Source organism: Bombus bifarius, unplaced genomic scaffold, assembly GCF_011952205.1.
Source record: "Bombus bifarius isolate JDL3187 unplaced genomic scaffold, Bbif_JDL3187 scf7180000008046, whole genome shotgun sequence".
NCBI lineage: Eukaryota > Metazoa > Arthropoda > Insecta > Hymenoptera > Apidae > Bombus > Bombus bifarius.
In genome coordinates, this window is record NW_022884412.1 from 389782 (window position 1) to 416885 (window position 27104).

A 27104-nucleotide genomic window follows, 5' to 3' on the forward strand; every position below is an offset into this window, starting at 1 on the left:
GAAGATTTACATACAGCTAAAAACGCAGCAAAGAGTTCGAATGACATACACGAAGCTTAAATTTCAATTGGGATGTATTCTCATAACTCTGGATAAAGGTAAACACTTAGATCAAACATGGGAAATCCTTGCCCGATCTCTCGCTGATTAATTCACAATTGTCCCCTTTAGATATAATTGATTTTCATGCTGTTCGTAAATATTTTCTCACAAAACGTGGCCTTGAGAGTCCAATAAACGTTACCCGACTCTTAAAACGGGACAAAGTAGGAATTCCGAGTCGTTTATAAATTTTAAAAAGTAGCATGTACCTGGCTGTAATATAACGTTTAACGGAGCTTTCAACGAATATGGAAGCGCACATAGACCTTGTTCTGTACAGAACCTGCTGATTCTTCAAGTGTGCATACAGGTAACCATTATTGTAAAGCTTCCGCGGTTCGAGAGAGAGTAGAGAAAAACAGCTATCTTCGAGGCGATACGATCTGTTGACTGGTCAGAAGAGATACTTCAGTTTGTAGTTGAAGAGGAAGTATGTAAGTTATAGTTGCAGTACATTTTCGATGAGGCACGAGAAAGTCAACGTATCTCTTGGACAGGAGGATACAATCGAGAATTTACTTCTAAACAGCCAGTCATTCTAATTACGAGCTTAATTGCGCCAGTGATTCATTAGATTTTTTCAAAGGATCTTCTTATCCAAGGGATCATGATACATTGTTAAACATTGAAGCTAGAAAGTTCCGAAGTCCAATGGTCATGCAAGATGATTCCAAGAAATAAAAGTAGTTAGAACTTTTGATTAGTAGTGGAAACAGAATATTTTTTGTTGAAAATAACATTAAACAAATACTTAGGAATACTTAGAGTACTTAGAATACTTAGAATACAAATACTTAGAGGAAAAGTATGAAGAGTAGGAAATTTTTGAAGGAGTTTGCCGCAATGGTCGATGAATGTTCGATCGTATTATCGAGATTAATAAGGTGTGGAATTTGTGAAGAATTTTTGAATATTTCTTAGGTACATTGAAATAAAAATAAAAATTTGATCTTCTAATTCGGTTCGCCATTTACAGGCTCAGATTTAATATTGTTATATTTTTTACATTGTAAATATACATCTTTGCATTTATATTACAAGTATAAAAAGGCAGCAAATATAGGGGTTGATTTATTACAGGTTAATGTACAAAATCAGATTCTCGCCATTGAACTTGCTTCTCGAGAAGCTTACAAATTTCTTAAATCGATATTCGTCATACATCGTGCATTGGAACACATGCAACAAGGTTATTTCTGTGTATATGTATTACCTTGCTCAAGTAGTAAATATACAGGCAACGAAAGGCAACCAATTTTTTCATCTCTATCAGATTGCGAATTAATGCCATGGATGATCTTTTCAACGGACCTATCTCAAGTTAAAAGACAGAAGAAGAAAGAAAAGAATAAGAGAAAAGAGAAAAGGAAACAAAAAAAGGATTCAAGAATGACGTATCGGTTTGTGGGTTGAATCGATACGTCCTATCGTAAAACGACAATTTCTAGGAAAAGGCGGCTGTTCGTACTGTTATGGTAGCTCTCGGATTACCAACTGGCAGTGCTACTTTCAAATGAATCTAATACTTTCTATCGTTCGATTACGATTTGCGGGCAGCAACAACCTGATCGATTTATCCGTCGAATTACCTCGTGCATTATCGTTTTAACCACTTGTCTTGAAAATCAGCCCGACAAAAAGCATCTCCGCGCAAAGAGGCTATTTCGTCGACTAAAAAAACTTACAACGAATTCTCCACGTCAATCGCATAAAATACAGGACGTGTAAATTTCACGTCACCAGTCTGATTCATAGCCGTCACATCACGGTGTCTTCACCAAGTATTTAATTCGACACGTGCGTATATTGATTTCATTGAGACGACGAGTATCTGTCGTATTTGTTTAGCTACGATAGTAATACCTCTTCGAACACTCTACACTCGTGTGGACAGGCTAATAGACCTCCCTATAACTTCATCACTACGTACCAATCCCTTCTATTCCGTTGCTTTTCGAAATCGGCGTTAGAATGCTTAATTCCTGGTCCGAATTGGGAGGTGTTAACGTGTCTGTAGGTGTCCTCGATACTATTCTCGCTTGTATAACCTTCGAAGAATTTATCACAGTACCTTCTATCTGCGAATCCTTTGCTTCTATCGGATTATTAACGGTACATTTCTTGAAATGAGTCCTCATGTTGCTACTTTGAGAAAATCTCAAGCCACAGTTCGGACAGGAATACGGTTTAGTTCCTGTATGGTAATTCAGATGAGTCTTTAGGTGATGCTTCTTCGTGAACGCCTTCGAACACAGCGTGCATTGATAAGGCTTTAAACCGGAATGTAATCTCGTATGTAACGTCATGTTCGATCTATCAGCGAAGGCTTTTTGGCAGACCTGGCACTGATATGGCCGTTCTCCCGAGTGGGTTCTAAGATGCTGCTTCAACAACATCTTCCTGGAAAATGCTTTTCCACACTGTTCACACTGATGCGGTTTCACTCCAGTGTGGATTCTAACGTGCATGTTGTAGGCGACCCGCTGATTGAAACTCTTGCCACATTCCGCACAGCCATACTCCTTACGGTTACGATGAATCTTCATATGGGAGCTCAGGTAGCCGCGGTCGTTAAAGTATTTGCCGCATTCTGGACAGGTGGCTGCGAATTCCCTGGTGCCCTCGTGAACGCTTCGGTGGTACTTGTAATTTCGTAGTTGGGAGAATTGTTTGCCGCAGTCGGTACAACGGAATGGCTTCTCTCCTGAGTGCGTTCTAACGTGCACCTAAATTTCCCATTACAGAAAAGAACAGTGAATATCTTTTTAAATTATATCTTTTATTAGTCGCGGTTGGTTGCTAAAGGTTCTAGTGACAATCAGATCGAATGGACGAATTTTGTAACATGCGTCTACGTTCGTAATTCCAAGAAGGAAATAATGAATTTTCGTTAATTATATCTTTTATTAGTGGTAGCTGGTCAGTACAGATTTCAGTAACTATTAAATTGATTGAAAAGTTTTTGCCACGCGTACTTGGAATTGTAATTAGAAAAAGGAAATAATGAATTTTCCTTGCGACTTTTCTAATGACAGCTGAATTACTCGATGTTTTAGTGTCTATTAAGTTGGACGTTATTTGTTGGTTTCTATAAACCGCAGGTATACGCATAAATGTACGTTTGTATGTATGTAGACGAAGAAGCGTAATGTTGTTGGAAAAAATTAGTTATTGTTGAGAACTTTGAAAATGAAAAGAAAATGACATTCTACAGTACCAGTGGTACGAGATCGATTAAGTAACAGCTGGATGAAGAACAGTCAGGGATAACAATGATTATCGTATCGAAGCCTAATTAATCAAAATTTCAGTTCAAATAACAAGGATAGAATTTTTCAATCAGCCTAATAATTTTGAAATTATGAAATTATGAAATTTTGCTAGGGTATCTAGCTGAAGCGCTACCTTTAACAATGTAAAATAAGGTATAACGAGGAAACTATAAATCGCGGAATTTTATTACAACGTGTTACGAGGATGAGCAGCAAGCTTAGTTAGACAAGATATGAAATTGTAGAGAAATTATAAATTATGGAACTTTATTACACTATCTTATTATAACCAGTGATATTATCATTCGTAATTTTAGTAATGCAGGATAGAGAATCGTAAAAAAAATTCTACATCGCGTAATTTTGCAACAATGTCATATAGCAACGGTGGTTAATCAGCCGTAACATCGGTAATATGCAAGTTATTAGATTAAAATGAAAAAAGCAGAAAAGATATCAAGCAGCCAGTCGATCAGTACCTTCAGGGAAGCTTTGGTAACGAAAGTCTTGCCACACTGATCGCACCTATGATTCTCCTGCGCTCCTTTGCCGCGTTGAACACCGTCCTGATTAACTACAGCATCGTTATTATTATTATCACTGTTGATAATAACTCTTTCAGCGAGTTTATCCTCGATCCTCGTCTCGTTCTCCAGCTTGTCGGCTTCCACGTTGGCGAAACGATCGATTTTACCGATCGACTCGATCGTATCGCACAATCTGCTAACAGGATGAGAAATTTCCAGCTTCTGCGGCGACTGAGGTAACGCTTGACCGAAATAACTACCCTTTCTATTGATATTCATACGACTACTCTCTGAGGTACTTGACAACGATCTCGTTGTCGTAGAAATTACGTTATTTTCAGATTGTACGATAGTCTCGTTGTTTCTGGCATCGTTATTCAACGATGGAGTGATTTGACCGATCGTCAATGATGCAATTTGAGATGAATATAATTCTTGAGGCCTTGGTCCCAAAGTAGGCTTCGCTTCCAGTAACTTCTTATCGTTATTGTACGTAACTTCGTGGGTGGTAGGAACTTCGATACCATAATAATGGTCCGCAGACGTCGAACTTTTGGCCAGCTGTCGATTAGGACTGGTAGAGATCGCTGGAGATCGCGTGACTTCTGGCACACGTAGATTTTCCCTGGTTTTCTGCAACAAGATCACATCGAAACCGCTATTTCCTTCCTCAATTTCACGCCTTAAATCTCTACTATTTGACTTTATCAGGCCAGACCACTTTTTTGCCTCTCTATTTAACACGATCGTCTTAATTACACATTATGCATATACACGTAATGTGTATAATTCATCCTCCATGGGTTACTCGACCGTAAAGAGCTCATACGGAGTTCTTGCTCGTACCAACCGTCCATATAAACCACCAATTATCATTAGAGAAAATCATCGGAAGCAATTAAGCTGATCTGGCTTGAAGAAGTGTTGGCTCTACATTAATCGTCGATTCGTGGTTTTCTAATTGTTGTTCTCAAGTTACGGCACCTCGTGTAACCGACGATCATTGATCATTCGTACCTTTGTAAAAGAATATGTGCGATTAGCACACGCATACTCGTACAAGTGAAATACAGGATCAACGGCTATTTGATTGTAATTAGAACGTTCATGCAATAGTAAGTTAAAATGGCAAAAAATTATAGATTTAATTTATTCATATTCCAGCCGCCGATGATCAACATGTATTTAAAATCTGAATTTTAAAAATTCTCAAACACATATGGTAACGAAGGATAATAGGATAACCATAAATTTTCATATGTCATTTTCGTATTTATATTTATAGTTAACTTCTACAACTTTTTTTATCGCACTGTATACGTTAATATTCCACGTAAATATTTTGTTTGCGAACGCAACCAAAATTGGTCATCTTTTATCAGCCTTTCATCGCTCTATGTTTCTGTATTTTCTGACGACGTTATGCTGTGACGCGAAAAGTAACTTACATCATCGATCACATTGGAGTATACGGTCTGTATAAAAGCGCAATAACGGAAAAAGTTTGGGCAAAGTTAAATACCGGCGTGTGCTTTCCGATGAAAAGCGTCCCACTTATTTTGCATTGCACGATACTCGAGATTGTTAATCCGTTTCTACCAATAATTCAAGTGCCAATCTTCGCATCGACGAAATCATGTACCTATATCAGCGACACGCTCTTTTAAAAGAAAGGTGCGCCTCGTTGCAGCGAGAAGTACAAGAAAAAAAGAAAGAAGAAGAAGAAAGAAGCGATTCTGCATGAAGGTAGAGACGGGGCCAGGTTGCGCAAGGTTGTAAAGTAATCGGAAAAAATCTGGAGCATATCAGTGCACGTGTCGAAAGAGAAAACGTTCCTCTCCAGATTGCGTGTAATAACGCGTAAAAGCGATTCTCGCAGCCGGCTGGTGCCACCAGCTGGTCTGGCACCACCTTCTGGGCTACTCTTCGAAAAAGAAACGAAGATGCGAAGTAAAAAGTGCACGAAGACAGAAAAAGAGGGGGGGAAAAGATGAAAAAGGATACAAACAGAGGGAAACAGAACGAAGAAGAAAAAAGGAAAAAGAGCAAGTGGTACGTGTAACTGATAGTTTCATTAATAAGAATGACATTGGCCAAGCAAGAGGAGGCAGCTGGTGTCGTGGACACGTCTTATCACCTGGCACCATCGAATTACCATGGTCCGCTAAATGAGCCAGCAGAAGTGCACACCCGGAGGAGCACTGATTCCTCTGCATATTTCAGCTGAAGAAAGCAAAATGAACGGCTGGCATATCGGGACGCGCACGGTTGAACCGCGTGCTTTCATTTGTGGTGAAAGGTCGACGAAGAATAAAGTGGGTCCTGCTTGTTCCCTCAGCTCTTCTTGCGTCTTTCTTGTTTCCTCTAGAAACAAGAAGCGATCGGCTGTATAGGGTGGTTTGCGAGACGACCACTATGAAATTCAAACTGTTCCCTTTATAATTTGTCGCGGACGTTTTCCAAAATGTATTTCATAAGCGTCTGAAAATGAATGAATGGTTCGTAAAGGGAAAAATATGCCAAGGTATACATCTGTTTCGTAAAAAATTGGATCGTGTTATGTCTTCAAATGTACCATGTAGTTCTCTTTTCATATTCCTGTGAGATTGATCGGTATCGAGTAATTTTACGGTTTTGGAAACATAAAAATTACTTGAAGAGAGATCGACTGCTGCTGGAAATTTGATCGATAGACTGTTCTACAACAAAGTGAGTCTTAGACGCTACATTTTGTAAGAGAGACAAAGAGAAAAATGAAATCCTTTCACCTTTTTTACACGGTTGATTAGTTGACAGTTCGTTTAAAACTTCGTTAGAAACATCTTGACGGAGAAGATATTCAACGCCAAGAATCGAACAGTAGAAATACAAAAAAAGTATTTTATTAATAAGAATGAAAAATCCAGCAGCAACGAAATAAATAAATTACGAAACAAAATGGATAACAATCATAAATAACGAGAGTAATATATCGAGCTCTAATACAAATTCCAATTGAAACGATTTACTTTTACCACTTCAAAAAACAAAAACGATAGAATTTTCTAGTTATCTTAATGAAACGATACGATCATCGTTCAATGACGTATTTTTCCTTTTTCGAAACATTCTACGAATTAAACTGTCGGAACAAGCTGGAATATCATAATAATTTATATTCCTCGTTACTTTTTCTTCCTGTATTCTACATCAAGATAACAAGTTTCGTCGATTGTGCTTTATCGCAGCGATGTAACTGTATGGATGAACATGCAAAGCAGCAGCATTCTTAACCCACTGAAGGTGATTCGAAACTGTTTCTGACAAATTTAACATGTTCGATCGAATTGACGAACAATATAGTTAATTATTCGATAACGTTTAACGGAGGCCTAGTTTCATTTTGTCGATATGAATCGATTCAAATGCCAGACGATTGCTTGACAGTTCAAAACAATTTCTGCTCTACTTGCACGCCAGCGATGAAACATCCTTTCTTTACGATTGATACGGTAGATAACGATTTCAGTCATGAAACGAGAAACAGGATCTGCGCGGATCGGCAGAACTGCCGAGTGGATTAACATTTTAACTAAATGATTTGGAATAACCAATATTTTATATGCTCGGCATGCGCATATCTAATTCACTGAGAACAGTTTGCTCTGATCGTAGGATCGCGTGTGCGTTTGTTGCAAATTCAATTGCCAGACACTGGTCTGGTATTAAGGATGGTAACGTGCTCGCCTAGATGCTTGCAATAAAGTTGAACCGATCATATAGAATATATAGTATCGTCCAAAAGTGTAGGCTCGGGTATCGTTAAGTATCTTGCGAGTAAAACGATTCGAACGGGAATTAGTTTACATTTAATCGTCAAAGGATCTTTAAAGAATCTTTAGAGGATCGCTTGCCTACCATGGTTAACTTTGGTTAAATTAAAAAGATGTAGAATCTTTATGAAAAGGAAACTTATATCTACATTAAAGATTGCTCGGATTGATTTCGCACTTTCTAAGAAACATACGACGTAATCTTCTTTCTACCGTTAACGACCGAGAAAATATGCTAACAATTAAAACAGCGGCCCGATACTTTGGAACGCAGTGTATTATTTAGTTGGACTGGAAAACACATTAGGGAAGAAATCGGACTCCGGGGAACATTCAATAAAGCTAAAATTTAATACAGTCGCGAAGAGACAAATGGCTGAATATATTTAAAACGTCTAAGGCGTACGAACTGTTCGCGGACTTTCCATAAGTGTTTTATACCTGAAACGGGGACGATCTCGAGCAGTACAGACGGGTGAATGTTATGCAATGACCCGAGCATGTTCGAGAGATCATCAAACGCGAGAGGGAGATGGAGGAAGAGAAGCAAAAGAGCGGAATGCCGAACGAGTGATTTCACAGTAAAGATTTGCAAATCGAAGGAAAGGGGATAAGGGGGATAGAGCGTAAAAGAGAGATAAAAGTAAATTAAATGGCTAGCTGATTTTACGACGAAACTACGAGGAATCCCATTTCTTTAATGGACTGTTTAATTTGCAAAATTAACGGCACGGGTTCGCGATAATTCTGGAAAATAATTACGGAAAGTCTGGAGAAGAGCTAGAATGTTTCACGCGTTCGATATGCCTACACAGGTTCTGCTTAATTAGCCTTTGAAGCGACTTATGCTGCCGGTAACACACAACAGTCATGGCGGAAGAATAATGCAAATATTTTCACTCGTTAATCTTTCGCTACACAACTTAGCTAAACCGGACTACTGACATTTCCAATCTCGTAAACGAAGATAAGTCTCGTGACTCGTTAAGATTTTACCTCTGTCCAATCATTGGATCGAATCATTTCCATTTCCTGTCCGGTGAATTTTATTTTTTGTGTCAAATCTAGCGATGGTGTATCGTATCTGATGGACATAATACTACTTCTATATATTTAATGCCGATACCGACGATATAATTTAACAATAAGAAAAGTATGCTCTAAAACGGGCAAGTTGAGCAAAGTGAAAAATATTCAGGAATGCGGTGGAATCGATTATTCGGTGAAATATCATCTCAAAGTCCTCGAAAGCTTGAAAAAAAGAATTAAAACTATTAACTTAATCGCTTACTCCCTATATAACGATACAAAATACTTAATACATCTGAAATTAATTTGCATACAAATTCTAATGCTTTAAAATATCTTGAAATATACGATATATCTATTAAAACAATAAACGAAGAAGTATTGTTATAATTCAAAGTAACCACTTTGTGTAGTAATACCGCCTCTGTGGTAGATTCCATATGGCAAGGAATCTCGAAAGATGAGATCGCCTAGTCTCTCGTTCTCGATCAAAAGCCATGGTAAACAAGTCACTTTCTGTACGAAAGGATAGCGATTGCTACCGAGCAAGATTAGTAACCCGATCTGCCGAGATCCGTGTATGCGACGTGATGTAACAATATGAAGGCACAGAACGGAATCGGTAATTGTATCTGGTCGATAATCGACCGAACAAATTCATCGAGGCTTGTGCAATTGAAAATCCGATGTGTTACGAAAAACTCCTCGAGTTACTGGATCGTGCCGAATTTTCCATAATATTTTCTCGATCTTCTCTGTATATCAGAGGCATTGCTCCAATTTTCATGAAAGCGGTGAAAGGAAATATGTTCCAACGGAGACGGAACAGTCGGCCGGAGGAAAAATCTCAAAACTGTTATATCTTCTAAACTAAAGAAAAAACGAAGAAAATTAGATTCGATCTCTATAATCGTAGTAAAACACGACGACAGAAAGCCTGATCGATTGCCCTAACTGTAATTGCTTTGTAATTACCCTACCATAAAAATAAGTAGACTCGATATTTATTGTATTTGACCGAAGAACTCGATTAATCAGCTTAGAAATTTCGTAGTTGATCGTCCAGTTGAAAGATAGCTTTTCAAATTATCGCGAGTCTGAAGAATAATGAAACTGAAGATACGACGATCGAAGATTGGCTATATCGAGCGTCTTGCCCTTTACTTTCTTCCAAACTCGGTCGCGATTCGAGGAAATAATTGGTCGATAATTGTTCACGGCCTAGATTCGTTTAGTAGATACTCAAAAACATCTATGGTCGCAGATATTACAAATTCCCGTTTATTTTTTCTATAACTGGAACGCATCCAGATCGTGCAATCGGATATTCAGAGAGCGATTAGTTTACGAGATAAATAATCTTCTGAAAGGAATACCACAGCTGAATGTAATGGGCACCTTGAAACAGAAATCCCGCTTCGTGTCTACCTCCCAGCTATACGAGATGTTTCCAGAATACTTATTCAATTTGTATCACGCTAATGGATGCCACGGCAGCCATTTAAATGCTCCTCAAGTATCTCCACAACGAAAATTACCACTTGCTTTCCAAGTAATTGTACTTTGTACAGTTACATTGCTGTTCAAACATACTGTATCAATCGTGGGTGAGAATACGACTGTTTATGTTAACGCCACGATAGACAGATAGATTCCCAGGTACCTGGCATTTCTTCAGTTACAAAGAATTATCGTGTAGTTCGCCTAAGTATCGGTTACATGCTAGATACTCGCAATTAACGTCTCTTGCTACACGATTTTCCTTGCCTAACAAACTCGCAATCTTCTCTAAGAACTTTTCGCAACGTCTATTCGTCTAAGGTAACATATAAAGAGCAAAATTATCATACGGAAGGCTGCATGAAAAACTTACGGCATCGTCGACGTGGGGCTGAAGGACTATCGGCTGCAACTTGGGCAAATGGTAAGGCCTGACAGTTTGCTTCCACGGCGAGGCTATGACTCTATTAGCCACTTGTCTTCTCGGCGATTTCCAGACGAAACAGTGATCACGACAAGTCAAATCTTCACCAACGTCCAAATTTTCGTACGATCTGCTACTTGCAGGCAACTGTAGAGCTACGGTTTTGCCCTGACAGGGATCGATTCGAGAACGAATTACACTGAGACGATCAGCAGGAATCCTCTCTTGCTCGAAACAGCTACCATATGTGGATAAATTTCTCCCGGAGGTATCTTCTTCGTTCGTAGCCTGGAAACGATCGTGGTCACCTTTCATTCTCGTCTCGAGTGGATCCAATTGCATGCTACGAAGATCGTACAAGCTCCTGGAAAAGCAAAATTCCTGGTGACGAGCTTTTTCCGAAGAATCGCAACCGACAAATGGATTTTCCGAGTGTGCACTGGCTACGTCGCTAATCCTATCGATCCTAGGAACCACGCTGATCGGTTGATACCGGCTGACATCTGTCTGATTCAACTTGTCCTTATCCATACGTTGATCTAGACCGTGAATAGTCTTTTCTTGAGTCGCACTCGGGAAAGGAGCAACGGGCCACGTTGTAGAGCAATATCTACTTGGTCTTGGTCCGTATCTCGATCCGGCAAAGTTCATCGATTCAGGAAGCGGTCTGATTTCTCTTGCGGTTTGCAAGGACTCGATCGCCGGATAGGATTCCTCCTTGCCCGCGGAATCACCATCTTGATTCCTACGTGGACGGCACCAGCGGTCACAGCGCGGATACTGGTCGCACTGGAGGTACTTTGGACTGATCTTCACGTCCTTGATGTCTTCCTGCTTGCAGTCAGCCTGCGTGCAGGTCATCACGACAGGCACCGGCGGAAGTCTAATGTGGAGGGCTTCGGCCGCGTGTAGAAACGCATTCAGACGAGGACGAGGTACCGTCGTGCTTCCTGTGTACACGAAACCAAGGATCGCCGCCAATTCTGGTGCCTCTACCCCGGCCAGGATCACTGTGATGGGCTCGCAATGCATCGACGTTCTACTGTGCGCCAGCAACACTTCCTGAAAACAGAACGACGAGCTGGGTTATTCAAAGAGGGCCAAAGATATTTATGGGCAACGTGAATGTGAACGAATGTGAAATTTTTGCTGGCCAACTTGTCGAGGTTCACTGTGACACGACGCGTTACACCGTTCTCCAGATCGAGAATTTAAATTCCGCGTGTGCGTCGCGGAGACCTCTTTCGGCTCTGGCAAAAGGTCACGGATGATTTGGTATCCTAGTTATTTTTGTACAGTTTTAATAATTCCGTTTTAATAATCTTGTTTGTTATTTGGAATAAATTTAGGTGACCGTTAAGATCTTACAACGATACCTAACCCCAATGAATTATTAAATTTATCTCTTAGTTTATTTTAATTAATTTGTATTATAAGTTTCATTTAAGTATTCAATATAGTTAGTGCGAAACACTGATCAAAGTTCTTTTTAACTAGATCGTTGCTCTTTTCAGTAAACATCACGTTCCACTTTGATCGGTGATTAATAAAATAATTTTCTATCAAAAGGTTAATTAAAATTCTAATCTCTCGTGGATTAATTCCATTAAAAGAGAGAAAGAGAGAGACTGAGAGACATTATGTATAAAGATCATAGATAGATATAAATTTCATAGAAAAATGAGGTTACTTGAAAATATAATTTCTACTCTCATCTAACATAAATTCGCTTGAAATTACTTAAAAACGCTGTATTTCGAACTTGAAATACTTACAATTAGAATTTCATATAAAGAGATTCTAGTTGTTACTAAAGATATTTCAATGAATTTCCATCGAGATACCAACTTCACCTCGTAATTTCATTCACTGATACGACTTCTGTGAAAACCGTTCTCCGAAACTTCGTCTTTCTTCTAACGAAACGAGTGTTTTCTTGAAACGAGAGCGAAATCAGTATCGATATTCTCGTTCAAGACGGTTAAAACGTGCCACTATGCTTCCTTCTATGCAACCGGACGCATAAATGGAATCAACGCGAGTTCTCCAAATGGTTTGCCTGGATCGCGATCTACGTCTACGTGCAATGCAAAACGTTCAACGACGTGGACGTTATCTGGGATCATAAATCTTGAGGATAAAAAAACGCAGAACTATCATGCATTCCGAATTAACAGAGAACATACTAACGCTATACAGCGATTTACATACTAACCTTTATAGAACTTATTCACCATATATACTATAGTCGCTATAGTTTACAATGGTTGCTAAAGAGCTTCCGGTGTTTCCATAAATCACTTTGAAACAGGAATAATCGAATAGTAAAAAGTAATAATTTAGAGCGATAAAATATATTTATACTATTATAGAAGAGATGTAACGTGGCTAAAGTTTCGTATGGTGCTCAGTATAACGGCGCTACTAACAAATTACTGACATGTGGCTTGATAAAAACATTACACAATTTTTACTCTCATTGCGTTTGCATTCATTGAGTTACAAGATTTTTTTTGCAACGTTTTCACAGTTACTGATTTAAAATGGTTTTATTTATGGCTTAAGCTGGAAACTTACGCATAATTCTATGCAATTGACGCTCACCAGCTTTTCGTTCGCGACTGAATATTACCATCACCGATATTTTAGTATCGAACCAGTTTATTGATTTTGTTGTAAATTGTGTGCGGATGTTTATAATGCGAAAATGCAAATATCTATCTTAACTACTAATTTGAACAAAAATCAGTCCGCGAAACAACTTTAAACGCGAATGGATTAATTCTATTAAGTACATGTTACATTTTTAAAAACAGACATATTATTTTCATGCCATTTTTACTTTTCTAAGTGAAAAGGAAAAAATTTCGTTATTTGACTTATTAATACAAAAATTTTCTTTCCGTTTATTTAGCGAGAATGGCTCAATTTATATAAGAAAACGCATATTACAATGCGAATGAATGTACAACATATTTTCTATAAGATACGTATTACAGATATTTTAGAATTCATAAAAATCAATGGCTGAAATAACTGGTTAAACTAAACGTAGGTAACTCATGGTCGTATACATATATCACATTAAATGCTTCATTAAATACATATTAAGAAAGCAACATGCAAAACAAGAAACTTTAATTGCTCTTCTAATAACAAAAGTAATTGAGATTGATTGTATCAGATATTTTCTATCCTGTATTAAAGGTTTACTGCTACATAAAAAGTTCTACGGCCATACTTATGTACAGTAATTGATACGATGTTAAAACTCACGAAAAAAGGGGGAAAAAGTATATCTATCTATCTATTGCCGAATGTATAAACGAAATTGCATCGTGAGATATTTTATTCGGATATAAATATAGCATCAGAAATAGGTTCATTGGCAAATATTGCAGCAATTTGTAGTAAGAAAAATTAACGTAAACTTCCCAGGGCCTTTAACACCCGTTCTTCACGGTAGAATAACTTTAAGAGATAAATCACCAGATATCAACAGCTTTCTTTGAACGTACCACGAGACGCATAATTATTACACCAATTTTCTATCAAGATAGAACTGCGAACGATAACACGACGTAAGTAATGGCAGTCATTAGAGAACCGCGGCAGACTTTTCTTTGATGCGTAACCAGTCGATGCGTCGGCTCGAACGACGAAGGGACAAGCACACGGATGGAGAAAGATCGACGATCGATTTCGTACTCCAAGGAATCCCACAATTTTCAAACGGATATAAAATTGACTAACCCGTGATCCTGTTCTCCTTTCATCCTCTTCTTTTTTTTTGTTATTATTCGATTCTGTCGCTGACTAATTCGTTTTTGTCTGAATAATACGAGCGAAACACCTGGGAATTCCACGAATATTTTAAAAATAATTGTTCCATTAATCTGCGTCGCAATTAAAACGACGAGCTAACACGTTTCCTCCGACTTGCTATAAATAAGAACTATTAAAACGAGGACTACCAGAGAAGATTTTTGTGACAATGACATATTGCCGGATAGAGTTATAAGTCCAACTCACTTTTTAACGTTTTCTGTAATATTTATTCTCTATTTTATAGGGGTATATAAGAGTATGTGAAAAATAATACAGTGTATGGAATTTTCTTATTATTTGTATGTGTAATGAATTATGATTTAGAAAAGTGTTGCTGTTTTTCAGGCAAACGAAACTATGGATTCGTTGTAATACAAAATTAGACTTTTGTTCAACTCGAAAAATTCCTCTAAACAATTAGAATAACACGTGTTCGTCAAAATTATTTTTATCACTGTAAATAGTAAATCATCGATAGATCTAACTATTTTGTAGAAACGTTTCAAGAAATGCGGTAAGATTTTACTTCGGTATATAAATTGCTATAAAAATCCTATTAAATAAAACGAACGAAAGTAATAACGAGATACCTCCAAGATTTCATACAATAAAAAATTTTTTGTCTATTTGGCTTAACAGCACATCTCGAAAACGCAACTTGCATTCCGCTTTATGCGGTACAGGAGTATCTTCGTTAGTTTCTCGATTGATAGCAAAATAAGTGAAAATTACCCACTCGATTCTTTACAGAATTCTTACTTTATTCCTCATTGTCCAGTTTAATAGGACTTAACATTTTTTGCCTACATCACTTCTGCATTAAACGGCTCATATAATATAACAAATATGAGAGAAACAAGTACGTGTTACTCGTCTTTGTGAACCGTAAGTGTATTTGATCTAGTCACCAATTTCGCTGCATTTCTAACGTTTCGAACGCTACGCTAACGATACGATCAGATACGGTAATTAGTGGAAATTAACTGGATATCAACAGATCCAGGAATGTAGATTTTATTCATGACATTGCTCCACTTTCGATTAGATTAAACCAGCTCTTTCGATGAGATTCTCTGTCTGTTCACCGTACAGAATAAGGTAATTACTTAGAAAGCTGCAATCTTTTTGTATTTCGATGACTTTTTAATATGCTATAGAAATCGATAGTATTATCGCCGAACTGTTTTAGTTTTCGACATATTTGTAAAAAACTGTCGCTACCACTATAGCAAATTCTGCCAATAATTGTACGTGACAGCGTTGTGCGTTAATATGGGCTAAAATATAAACAGAAGAAAAAAATTAGGTTTAGGTCAACCGTTCGTGTTAAGGTTATTTTATCTGGCCGACAATCAATGTTAAGGTATACTATGGTCACGCACGCACAATTATAGGCAGAATTCATTGTAATGGTACCGACGGTCTTTTGCAAATATCTCAGAAACTAAGACCGAGCGGCGGTTACATGTATAGGAAAAGCTGTGTAGAATCACGCAGCCAACAACGTATTTATTAAGGAATCATCAATGGCGGCAGCTTTCTAAATAATTACCGAGGATTAGTACTTGGTACTTAAGTACTTACACGTTATAGACTTGTCACGTTCAGATCAGATACTTTCTTTCGTGTGTAACAAACCGAGGTTGCTGTGTAGGCGATTTAATGAAATGCACAATCATAGACCTTATCGTTGCGTTATCTATATTGTAACAATGTTTCAAGCACGATATACAGATAAAGATATGTATCTTCGAGAAGAAGTAGAAGAAGAAGAAGAATCTTCAAGATTAGCGTTTCCAACCGTGTGGGTCTGAGATGTTTGATTTGTGGATAATTATTACTAGAAACAATTAAGAATACTCTTTGAACATAGCAAAGTACCAACCACGTTTATTTTACTAATAAGTGTGCAACATTAGAAAGGAAATTGAACCTATTCGTAATACTATTGTGATAAGAAATCTTGGCAGTGCTTGTAGTTTATACAGTATACCGTGAATTTAACTTCGTGGTACAGGCGAAATCAAGGGAAATTCTAATAGATAAATCTGAATCATTTTAAATATTAGAACACATTATTGCATAAACTCATAAATGTTCGGAAATTTCTAACAAAATTCCGTAGATAAATATGGATATTATGTATCGTTTGCTATACTTAACTTTTTGTTAATACACTACAATAATAATACGACAGATTCAATATTATTTCGATAGTATAAAAAGTGTCTACAAAACGGTAACGAAAAATAATAGTATCTTTTATTAAATGAAAGAATTGAAATATTTTGACGTCTGTTCGTAATATTAGGTCGTCCGAAAAGTTTCTTTCGTTTTATAAGGATATAATAGGTGCACAACATTTTCCGTTTTATATTATTTTATCGAATTACGTATGATCCCTTTTTTGCTCTATCGAAATAAAGATCACAACGTTCGACAGATTAGGTTTGATGTTTGTATAAAGATGCGTTGTTGCAAAAGACGTGTCTGTAAAAGAAAGCCACTTCTCGGACAATCTAATATATTAAAGTTTAAAAAGTTTTAAAAGTTTTTAAACAGTCGTGATTTGCGATAAATATTCCCGAGCCCAAAAACAAGTAATTTGAATCTCAAATACGAGATACGTACGATACACACGTAGAACACGTACGATTACGTTCTCCTTTAAAAGAGAAGCGTCGAAAACAGCGCGGAATTTCAGATCAAATTCAGATCGATGACTTTGTTATTAAAAAATGATACGAGTAAGGCCGGGAGAATGTAATAACATAATCTCGTATATTCATCTTAATAGTCGTCGAGTTAACCAGTTGAAAGTATATTTGCTACATGTAGCAAAGTGCAGTTTCTGGATCATTTTATTATCCGCGCTTAATCTTAAGTGCTCTTCTATGATAAATTATTGTACTGAATGCAGTTGTATATTAGCATAGTACATAAAAAATATGAGACCTGAAAATCGAGGCAAGATTTATTATAAAGTACCTAATTGCCGACGTCGCGTCGTCGCATCGCGGTCGTTACGATTAGAAATCAATCACAATTTTACATAATAATATTTACGAACTATTTTTATATACCTAATAAGAAATTAAATTGTTTTACTTTCAGTTTGTTACTTAATCACTCGAGTTTTACGGAATTCCGCAGCGAATGTTTGTTCTTTTTAGAAAGCACCTCTTCGGTAGAAAATGGTGTAACGGACGATTACATACAAACAAATACGAAAACCTAGAAATACGAGCATATCTTTAGGGAATGGTGATTTAGATATTCGACGCAGCAAGTATTCTCCTGTCAGTGTGTAACATCTATTTTTATTTTTTTTTTTATTTCTATTTTTATTTTTATTTTTATTTTATTTTTATACAAAACTCATATAGTCGTTTAGCATCGTCTTATCAAACGGATAGACGGTAATTTACATAAAAATCGAAATGTATACTTGGACACATGCTACTCTAATAGAAGAACATTTTGTCACGAATTCATGTCACGTATTACAATATATACCGTTAAGATGCTTTGCACAAACGCCATTAGTTGTACGGGACGTTAAGCGACCACCTGGCACGGCATCTGATTTTAATTTTAAATTTTCGGCCCCAATCGAAGATAAACTCACGCATTCTAACGCATCGATATTTTCGACGATTGAAAAATCAATTACTAATTCACGCCTGACGAATTACAAGCAAGTCGATTTGTCGAATCTAAGACAGCTATATTATTTATCTCCAATTATTTCTTTACCTTTCATTGATTTTCAAGCAAGTATTTGTGTTTATATATCTTTGCGAAAAAAGATAAATTTCATGAAAACTACAGCTGTTCTTTATTTAAAATATGATGTGATTAACATATCTATGCGACTACGTGCTTAGATAAAAATTTGTAACTTCTTGTCCTTCTTCTCTAATGGGAGCAGTGTAAATCAATTTGAATTTGCGAGAATATATATTCACGAATTTCGCCGTTGACAAATTGATAGAGAAGAAATACCCCGATACTTTGTTAGACGTGAATATTATATTGTAAGAAATATTTCTAGTGAAGAAGCGTAAATACACATTGTGCTTCTGTGAACATAAGAAATTTTTACATCTTTTAAGGAGAGAGTAAAGGTGGAGTAGAAACGTAAAAGGAAGAAAGAATAGAAAGAATGAGACTGAAGAAGAAAGAAGGGTAAAATGAACATAATAGTCTCAAAATAAATAACTAAATAAGTGTATATTCCAAAAGGAAATTTGAAAATCTTAGAAATGGACCTCTTAACAGTGGAATATGTATGTGGTATAAATTTGAACAACGAGTCTAGTGATCTCAATTCGTGTATAAGGTGTATATATTTATCATAAGTCATAGTTCGAAAAGATCAAGTTCATCTAATATTCACAAAAGATTGTACATAAAATTAGAGCGGTATGCTACGTACGCGAGGCATCGTCATTCTTTTCAAGCGAAAACACACACGTGTACGTAAAAGTTGTTTATGACAATCCACAATAGAGGCGAGAACGTTGTACTATCTTGGGAATATAGTGAATCAACTGCTATAAAATAGCTGCGTGCAAGTATTTTAATGGTCCTGTAAGCTTCTATCTGGAGGATCAAGCGACGGCGTTTAGCATGCATCAACTCGCATAACGCATACAGTGCGTCCTACGTGCTAGAAGCTCTCTCGTGCTCTTTTCAGGAGACCGAAACGGTAAATGAAATCATTAGGGTGCGCTGACCCACGAATATCGAGCCGTATTTTCAAGATGAGCGCACGCCTATAAATGTCATCGAGCTATTTCTTTCAAGACGTACCTCAAAACGTTACACTGCAATTAACTGATGGAAATTATGAGTACTAATTACTCGTAGTTTAAAATAAAGGTTCTTCACGATTGAAATAAGCTTCTTAAATCAAACGAGTACTTCGCTTATTTCATATCAAAATTTCTAATATTAATGTCAAACGTTAACGACAGAATTATTCTCGCTTTCTTTTTTTCTTTAACATCCATCTTGATGAAAAGACGATAAGAGATCGATAAGAGACGAGAAGAATCGTGTAGTCTTTTATAAATTAAGTAACATCGTTTTCCTCGTTGTTGATTGCGAAATAACTTGCTGTCCATGCAGCTGTGCATTAGATTCCATCTAAACTGTCACCAATCCCGCCACGTTCCCATACCGTCTGGTCAATTATTTCAAACGTGAAACACGTTCCAGCAGATTTTGGCGTTGCCTGTCTGGAAATGGATCGAGTCAGGAAGCGTGACATTGAACGGTGTCCATAGCGGCGTGGAGAAAACTTCAAATCTAGTGTAAAACGAAATGTTTAATTATCTAAGGTTTGTCATCGACGTAACAGAAGTCGTAACAAGGTGTGTAATATGGCAATCAGTCGGACGACAAAGATGGTAATGGAAGAAAACAGATTCCGTAAATAGTATTCATTATCGACCGGTTAAACGTGAAATTCGAAATTAGCGGCGTCCAGACAACGATATTCGTTATCACGAGGGCGTGTTTTTACGTCGAAGAGAAAAGAAAAAGAAAATGAAATAAAAGAAAAGAAAAACGAGACGAAATGGTATCGCGCGTGCGTCGGGAACCTTTCACAGTCGAGATTTGCAAGATGTAATTTTTAAGGCACGTCCTCTGGCGTTTACCGGCGAGCAATCGGACTGAAAACGATTACCAGAAAATTGTACCTCCGTCGACGAGGAGAAACTTTACAAACATGTGGAATAGAGCTATGGGGATTATGTAACGTGACATAGATAGATTAAAGTTCGATGAAATACAAGATATTGAGAAAGAAAAACGAAGCGATCGAAATTTCTGTAACACTTCTTGTATTATTATAGGAAATGAAATAAATCTGTCATTGAAGATTTATTAAATATAATTTAAACTTTAAAGAAAAGGATAGCAATTTATAATAAGCTAATATATTGATTTAATTATGCCCAGAAGCGTTGGTATACATTGGTATTAAAATTTAATAGCGCGATATCATCCATCCTTCAATTTCAACTCGATTTTACTATATTAAAATCACTTAATATCGCGGTAATACGAAAAGTGATAGATGGATTAGCTTTTCCACCACGGAAATTAGTTTCTATCTATGTTTCGAATCGCCACTTATCGAGGCAATTATTTTAATGCGTGCTCGTTAAATTAATACGATAGGAACTGTAATCTTCATATTTATGACGTACAAATAAATCGATTTTATCCCGTCGTAATTCAATTGTTTTATCTGGTCTTGTTAACATCCAAATGCTTGTTAATTATCTTCTGCTTAACGTTTGATTAATAAGCGTTCTATAGATTTTCTGGTCGCCTGTACCGTGTTTAGATATCGTTTTATTAATTATTCTTCAGTCGTTGCAAAAATACGTACACATACAGTAATAATGGAATCGCATTCGGACGAACTGGTTTATAATCAATCTGTATCTTTTTGATAAAACACCTGGCAACACTCGTTTTCTATTTTCTAGCATTTCTATCGGCTAATTGTCGGCTCCTCTCTACTGTGAAAAACATATGTTATCAATAGAACGAGGATGTCTACGCAAATGCACAATTTCGTAAAATGCAATAAAAGAAATAAAACTTAAGTAGAAAGTTGTTATATAATTAAAAGATTATTAAAAAGCGTGGTGTATTTGTCGTTTTTCGTGGAATATAAATTGTAACGGAAATAATATGCAGCATACTAAAAACTCACTATCGATTCTACACGTTTTACGAGAATAAATGTGATATGCTTTTTAATGTCATCCGCAATCTAGTTTATTGCGTTCTACACGTTTTGTTGCATCGATAATCTCGTCGACTAATCGCTGATCTCGTACTCTGTAATTTTAACGATGGTTAAACGCAAATGCCTTAAATTCTGTTTTTCCAATATTAGACCATTTGAAGCGTTTAAATGAATGGTAGTGGCAGGAAAAATACAGTAGAAGTCAAATCATTATTAATCAAATGAAAAGAAATTTTTTAATTGGTAAGATGATAGGAAAAAATTAATTTTAATTCGCTTTCGCTATTTACCTTCGTTCACTATCCTCTATTCATATCTACTCGTTTATTATTATCGAATTGGGATGTATTATGATTAATGATTGGCACGTTTCTTAAATATCTTTAAACAGAAATTAACTCACGTTATGGTCGATTTGCTTCTATTAGTTACATTGTAAATACGTACTCGGTTGTAACGACATATTTGGAATGATATTTTCACTGTTTGATGCACGGACAACAGGAAGTCATATGTCATATTTTCTTCGATCGGTAGTATTACGTATACGCGTTTCTTTCTTCGTTTTTTAACGGTTGGCACACGATTGTACACACGTATACGAATGATTGATGTTTCTTATTACGGATGAATTTAATGTGACTAGATGGTGCTACTATGTAGTCGCTTATTAGCATCAAATTATCGTGAAACAAAAACTTTTATAAAACAAGGCCTGAATAGATTTTCTATTTTTATCCTGTATTTCATACGTATGCCCAAAATAAAGGCATACACGACTAAGTATTTTAATTAATAAACCAATGCGAGACGAAAACTTAATCGTAAGTTTTTTCAAATTGGCAATAATAAAGAAAGTAATATTCATTCACTCCTCTTAATTTTTCATAGATTTACAAAATTTTAAAATGATCATTTTAAATCATCAAACTAAATTAACGTCCAAGTCCCTGACTTAAGGTCCCAAACAACTGAGATTCGCGATATTTTGCGGTATTTAACGATTGCAAATTAAAAAACGACTCGTTAGAGGTCGAAATTAAATAATTTAAAATAGGACGTTACACTTTTGCGTGTTTCGATCGGTGGATTTTCTCATCTATACAGTAAGTCGTAAGATGAAAACATTTTATTATTGAAATTTAACAATTGCGAGAGTATAAATATTCTTTTGTAACTCATTGTACAAAAGTAAACCGATGCACACAAATACTTAATTTAATACTTAGTTTAATTTTTTTCTGCCATCGTTATAAATGTCCATTTTGCGTAAAAGTAACCATTCCATTTACCTGGTAAATTTGCAAAGGATAAAAAACAGAGCACCAACCTGCAAATAAGGGCTGGCCGCAGAGAGAACCAAACGATGCGCCAGAAATCTTTGTCCGCCAGTACAACAGAGAGCTACATCGGCGAACCTTTGGGACAGCATCGCCTCCTTGAGGAATTCCCCGACATCCGGTGCCCTCCCAGAAACCCTGATCACCTCTCCCATCATGCTCCAACTTGATAGCGATGACACACTATTTGCAGTACTCTTCAGTCGCTATAAACCAGTTCGAAGAATCACCACGTGTTTCAACTTCTCTTCATAATATCACGCTTTATTTGCCAAATATGTCCTTCGTTTAAATAGTTATACACATCAGTCAAGGCCCGATTTCATTTCGTCGGATTTATACATGCGTGTTGCATTCAAGTACACTGATTTCCATAAAACACGTGTCCACATGATGAAAACGGATCGGCGCTAGCTTATCAGAGTCCCTCGGTGTTTCGTTATAAATAGAAATGAATTATCATAGAGACAATTTCAACCATCGATGTCCAACGTAGCCAGCGTAGCTACAAGAGAAACAGAAGAATTCTAAAACTTGTAGATGAAGCTTCCGAAGTAATTCGATTATCTAGCAGCTTTCGTCAAGTTTATCTTTCTCCGTGTAACTTTTTACTCGTGCATCATTTTTCATACAGGAACTTTCTAAGGAGTTAACAGTCTGCCTCTTTTTCTTGAACTTTCGACCGGTCTCTTATCTTCGAAACTTTCTGCAAAATATCTGTCGCTATCGATTTTAGAAAATTGTTCTCTTACCGAATTTAGATTCTATTTTTGGAAACCTATCGAAAACTATTCTATACAATTTAAAGACGAGAAATTCAAGAACATCGGCATCTCCCGTCCAATTTTATTTTTAACATAGGAAAGTAAAATTGAAAATACATTCCATTTAATTCGATATCTAACAAAAGGAAGTATTTTAAGATCCAAGTATATATCTGAAACAAGAACTTCAATTTCAAGATTTATTATATCGTTTAGCAAAGAAATGGATTTTAAAAATATGCACATCTATCTTTGGCAGATCCTGTACATATCACAGATGACAATAAATATGTCACTCGTCTAAAAGCTGTTATCCACGTACAAAGAAACAAATTGTCCAGTGATTTTAGAAGTGCGATGTATCGCCTCGTATTATAACAGCAGAAATTGACGAGCTCCTTTATTACAGCTTATTAAGCTAGCGGTTTTGCGTGGACCACGGTTCATGCTACTGTACTGTGAAATTACTTTGTGGCTATGGAATTGATACCCTATATAAGATAACACCCCGAGCGAAGCGTGCAGCACGTTGAACGGCTTGTCATTGTCATACGTGTGATTGAACGAAGTTGCTCGAGCTGCTTGCGATTCCAGTACCGCTGCAACCATTTTGAACGCGTTTATCGATTGTAAATAAAAATACGCTTGTACCATTAATATCGTAACATTAAGATGAACGTGCTACTTACATCCATCATATAAACAGCTCAGTGTTAAGAACAACTCTTATCTATTTACTGCTAACTCGTAGTATGAAAATATTGATTTCTTTTCAGTTAACGAAGAGAATGAGAAGTTGTCTTAAATTTTTGAACATCCGAATTTTTGCACCTTTTTATTCTTGGGTTTTTCAATTACTGAACTATCGGGGCTAGAAATCTGTAGACTCTTAAGTTCATAGACTTGTTGAATTTTGAAACTTTCGCGTGTTGATATTCTGGGGACTTTTGCATCGAAGAATCATCGAATTTTTAGACTGCATTTTCAAACTTTTGAGTATTACAATTTTTGGGCTCGCGGGTCCTTATGTTATGAATCTGACGATTTTTAAATTCTCAGATTTTTACATTTATAGATATAAATTCCTGAACTTGCAGACTCTGGGAACCTAAGACTCTTAACTTTCAAATTGTTAAATTTTTTAACCTTTGGATTACTTTAGTTTTGGATTCTCGTTTTAATATCCAGCCAACTGCTGCGTTTGCGCCATCGCATAGGAATAAACAAATGCTCGCCTGTCAAATGAACGGTATCGAGAGACAGATTTATAGACGATTCGAGTTGCTTGTCATTGCCGAGTGATTTAGAAGAATGATCCGCTAGCCTTGATATTTTGTTTAATTATTATCGCGATAACAGTGCCGGTTCATATCGGTACCTTTGGCAAGCGGAGATACCGCTTTCACGTTTGTTTAATCCAGAAAATTGAAAAAATCTATCGAATACACTTTGTGGAAATACGATTTTGTAATTTCGAATTTATGGGAAATATACATATTTTGCATACGCGATACAGAACTTTTGAGAATAACATAGATACAGAGCAATTCATCCTCATTCTTTGCAAATATTACTATCAAATGCAATAAATATCAAATGTTTTGAGATGGCTAGATTTCACTGTACAAATTAAAATCGTTCAGTTTCATGGTAAATCATCTACATATTTGAACGACCTAAAAAATTCGAAAAATCAATCATTCATGAATGATACATTAGTATGTTAATAAACTTCGATATTCGATAATAACCTGAGAAATTATTGCTGATTTTCTTATCGAAATAACGGTCTGCGTTTTACTCGTTAGATACGGCGAAATAGTTTTGACACACTACACGATTTTCTGGTAGATACATGGATAATGCAAATTTTTAACGATAGAGAGATAAGTTAGAACGAATGTCCTACTACACCCGAAACATAACTCAGATTAGTATAACACGACACCTTGTCTTTTGATAAAGAACAGGAAATGATTATTAACGTTTCTTTGTTACATCTGTTAATCCTTTTGCAATCGTTGAATTTTTCGTTTTAAGGGACAAAACAGGATCTTGCATGTTTTAAAAAAATATTTGTCTTAAGATTGAAACGAGGGAACATATACGTCAATAACAATTTCTTTTGCACTTAAATATTTTCTAATATCAGAAAAATACAATTGAATCGAAAATGGCTAAGAAAAAAGGCAGGGTTAAAAAAAGCTGACAGAGAATAATTTTGAACAACGATATATCAGTTATAATTTACGAATTACTTCTTAAATTAAATGTTTTTAACCAAATGTAAAGGTACTTTTGATGTCTTATTGGCTGACAAAATATTGAATTTTAAAATTGCTCTCCTATAAAAAACTTATCGTGTTTTGAATCTGTAGCTTTCACCTGGTACTTAAAAGATGAAACAAATCACATTCTACATTTTCTTCCTTTAATTATGTTCATAAAAATACGAATTTGTATAAACGTCGATTTAATTATCACGGATACAAGCTTTTGCATTGTTGCAATAAAAATTTGTGCGTATCAACCAATACCTCGACGTCCTTTGATCCATGTTCACGATATCATCGTTTATTACGGTATCATTGCAAAAATAAATCGATTTTTACGAGGACTTTGTGAAATACTCCATTAACTCGTGAATTTCGCCCAGAGTTTTTTTGCACACAATACAACCTCGTTTTTTTTTGTTTATTTCTCGCTGCACTATTTTATTCAGGATACAATAGTTTGCCGATGCTTGAAAATTTATTATACACACTTGTCTCAAGGTTATTACGATTTTGTTGCACATTGAAACATATTTGTCGATTTAATCAACGATTTATTATTTCCCGCACTTCACCGGCTTCGCACTAAAAACACGTTACTTTTTAGTTTATTTAATTTTATTAGCCACTTTGTTCAATTCAACCATAATTTTACACCAACGATAAGATATAAACGACGGACATTCGTTTGAACTTCAACGTGCACAAAGATGCGTGCCAATCTGACATTTCGACAATCGAAAGAGGTTTGGCGAGTCCGTTAAAGTGTAAAACCTAATCAACGCGCGTTACTGAACACGAATTACCTTATTAAGATTGTACGAACAGACTTCTCAATCGAATGTAAGATATAATTCTCTGTCGCGTGATAAATCACTCTTTCTCGAAGTGGTTCACTTTCTTTTGACTCGATATAAACAACTTGTTTCGTATCCGCATGTAATTTTTTTACGTCCAAATTTCAACAGCTACGGTTAGCGAATTAGGTGAATTATCGAACGAATTACTCGATCGATCATTTCCAATATTTTCTTAATATCTCGCCTAAATGATCCCTTATAGTCCGACTAGATAATCGTTACGGTGGAACGTTCAAAATAGAAATATCAACGAATGATTTTGCTGCTAGACAATGATGTGCTTCGAAAGGAAGTGGACAAATAATGCTTCCAAAAGAGTTAGAAGCTATCAAGTGGAAATCATCGATAATAGGTGAAACTAACCGTGAAAAACGCGTGTACCTCGAATGATTCAGTATCGTACTTATTAGAACGAACGCAAGAATCCGGCATGATAAAATTGTTATGCAGAATGGAACGAGAACTCAACTGAGAACTCGCGGCAATTCTGTGGATCACAGAGTGTTTACGAGATACCCGTCGCTGAACAACTCAGCAGGGCGACTGCCACCTGAAATCCTCAGGTGAGCAGAGGCCACCTCTGCTCCTTGCAGTCTCTCAA

At 36.4% G+C, this 27104-nt stretch overlaps 1 protein-coding gene across 3 annotated transcripts; it reads right to left on the reverse strand.

The window, feature by feature from the left end:
* Nucleotides 1-1059: 1059 nt before the first annotated feature.
* LOC117207838 lies at nt 1060-27104 on the reverse strand. 3 transcript variants are annotated; one of them, XM_033448460.1, is made up of 5 exons: nt 26867-27104; nt 22597-23111; nt 10616-11728; nt 3854-4534; nt 1060-2828 (listed from the first exon to the last, which is right to left on the reverse strand). In XM_033448460.1, exons 2-5 carry the CDS (start codon nt 22762-22764, stop codon nt 2025-2027), a joined length of 2766 nt encoding a protein of 921 aa, XP_033304351.1. In that variant the 5' UTR covers nt 22765-23111; nt 26867-27104; the 3' UTR covers nt 1060-2024. The 3 variants fall into 3 exon arrangements, with proteins under 3 accessions (XP_033304351.1, XP_033304352.1, XP_033304353.1); XM_033448461.1 differs by lacking the exon at nt 26867-27104 and having other exon boundaries at nt 22597-23313; XM_033448462.1 differs by lacking the exons at nt 22597-23111; nt 26867-27104 and adding an exon at nt 12442-12824.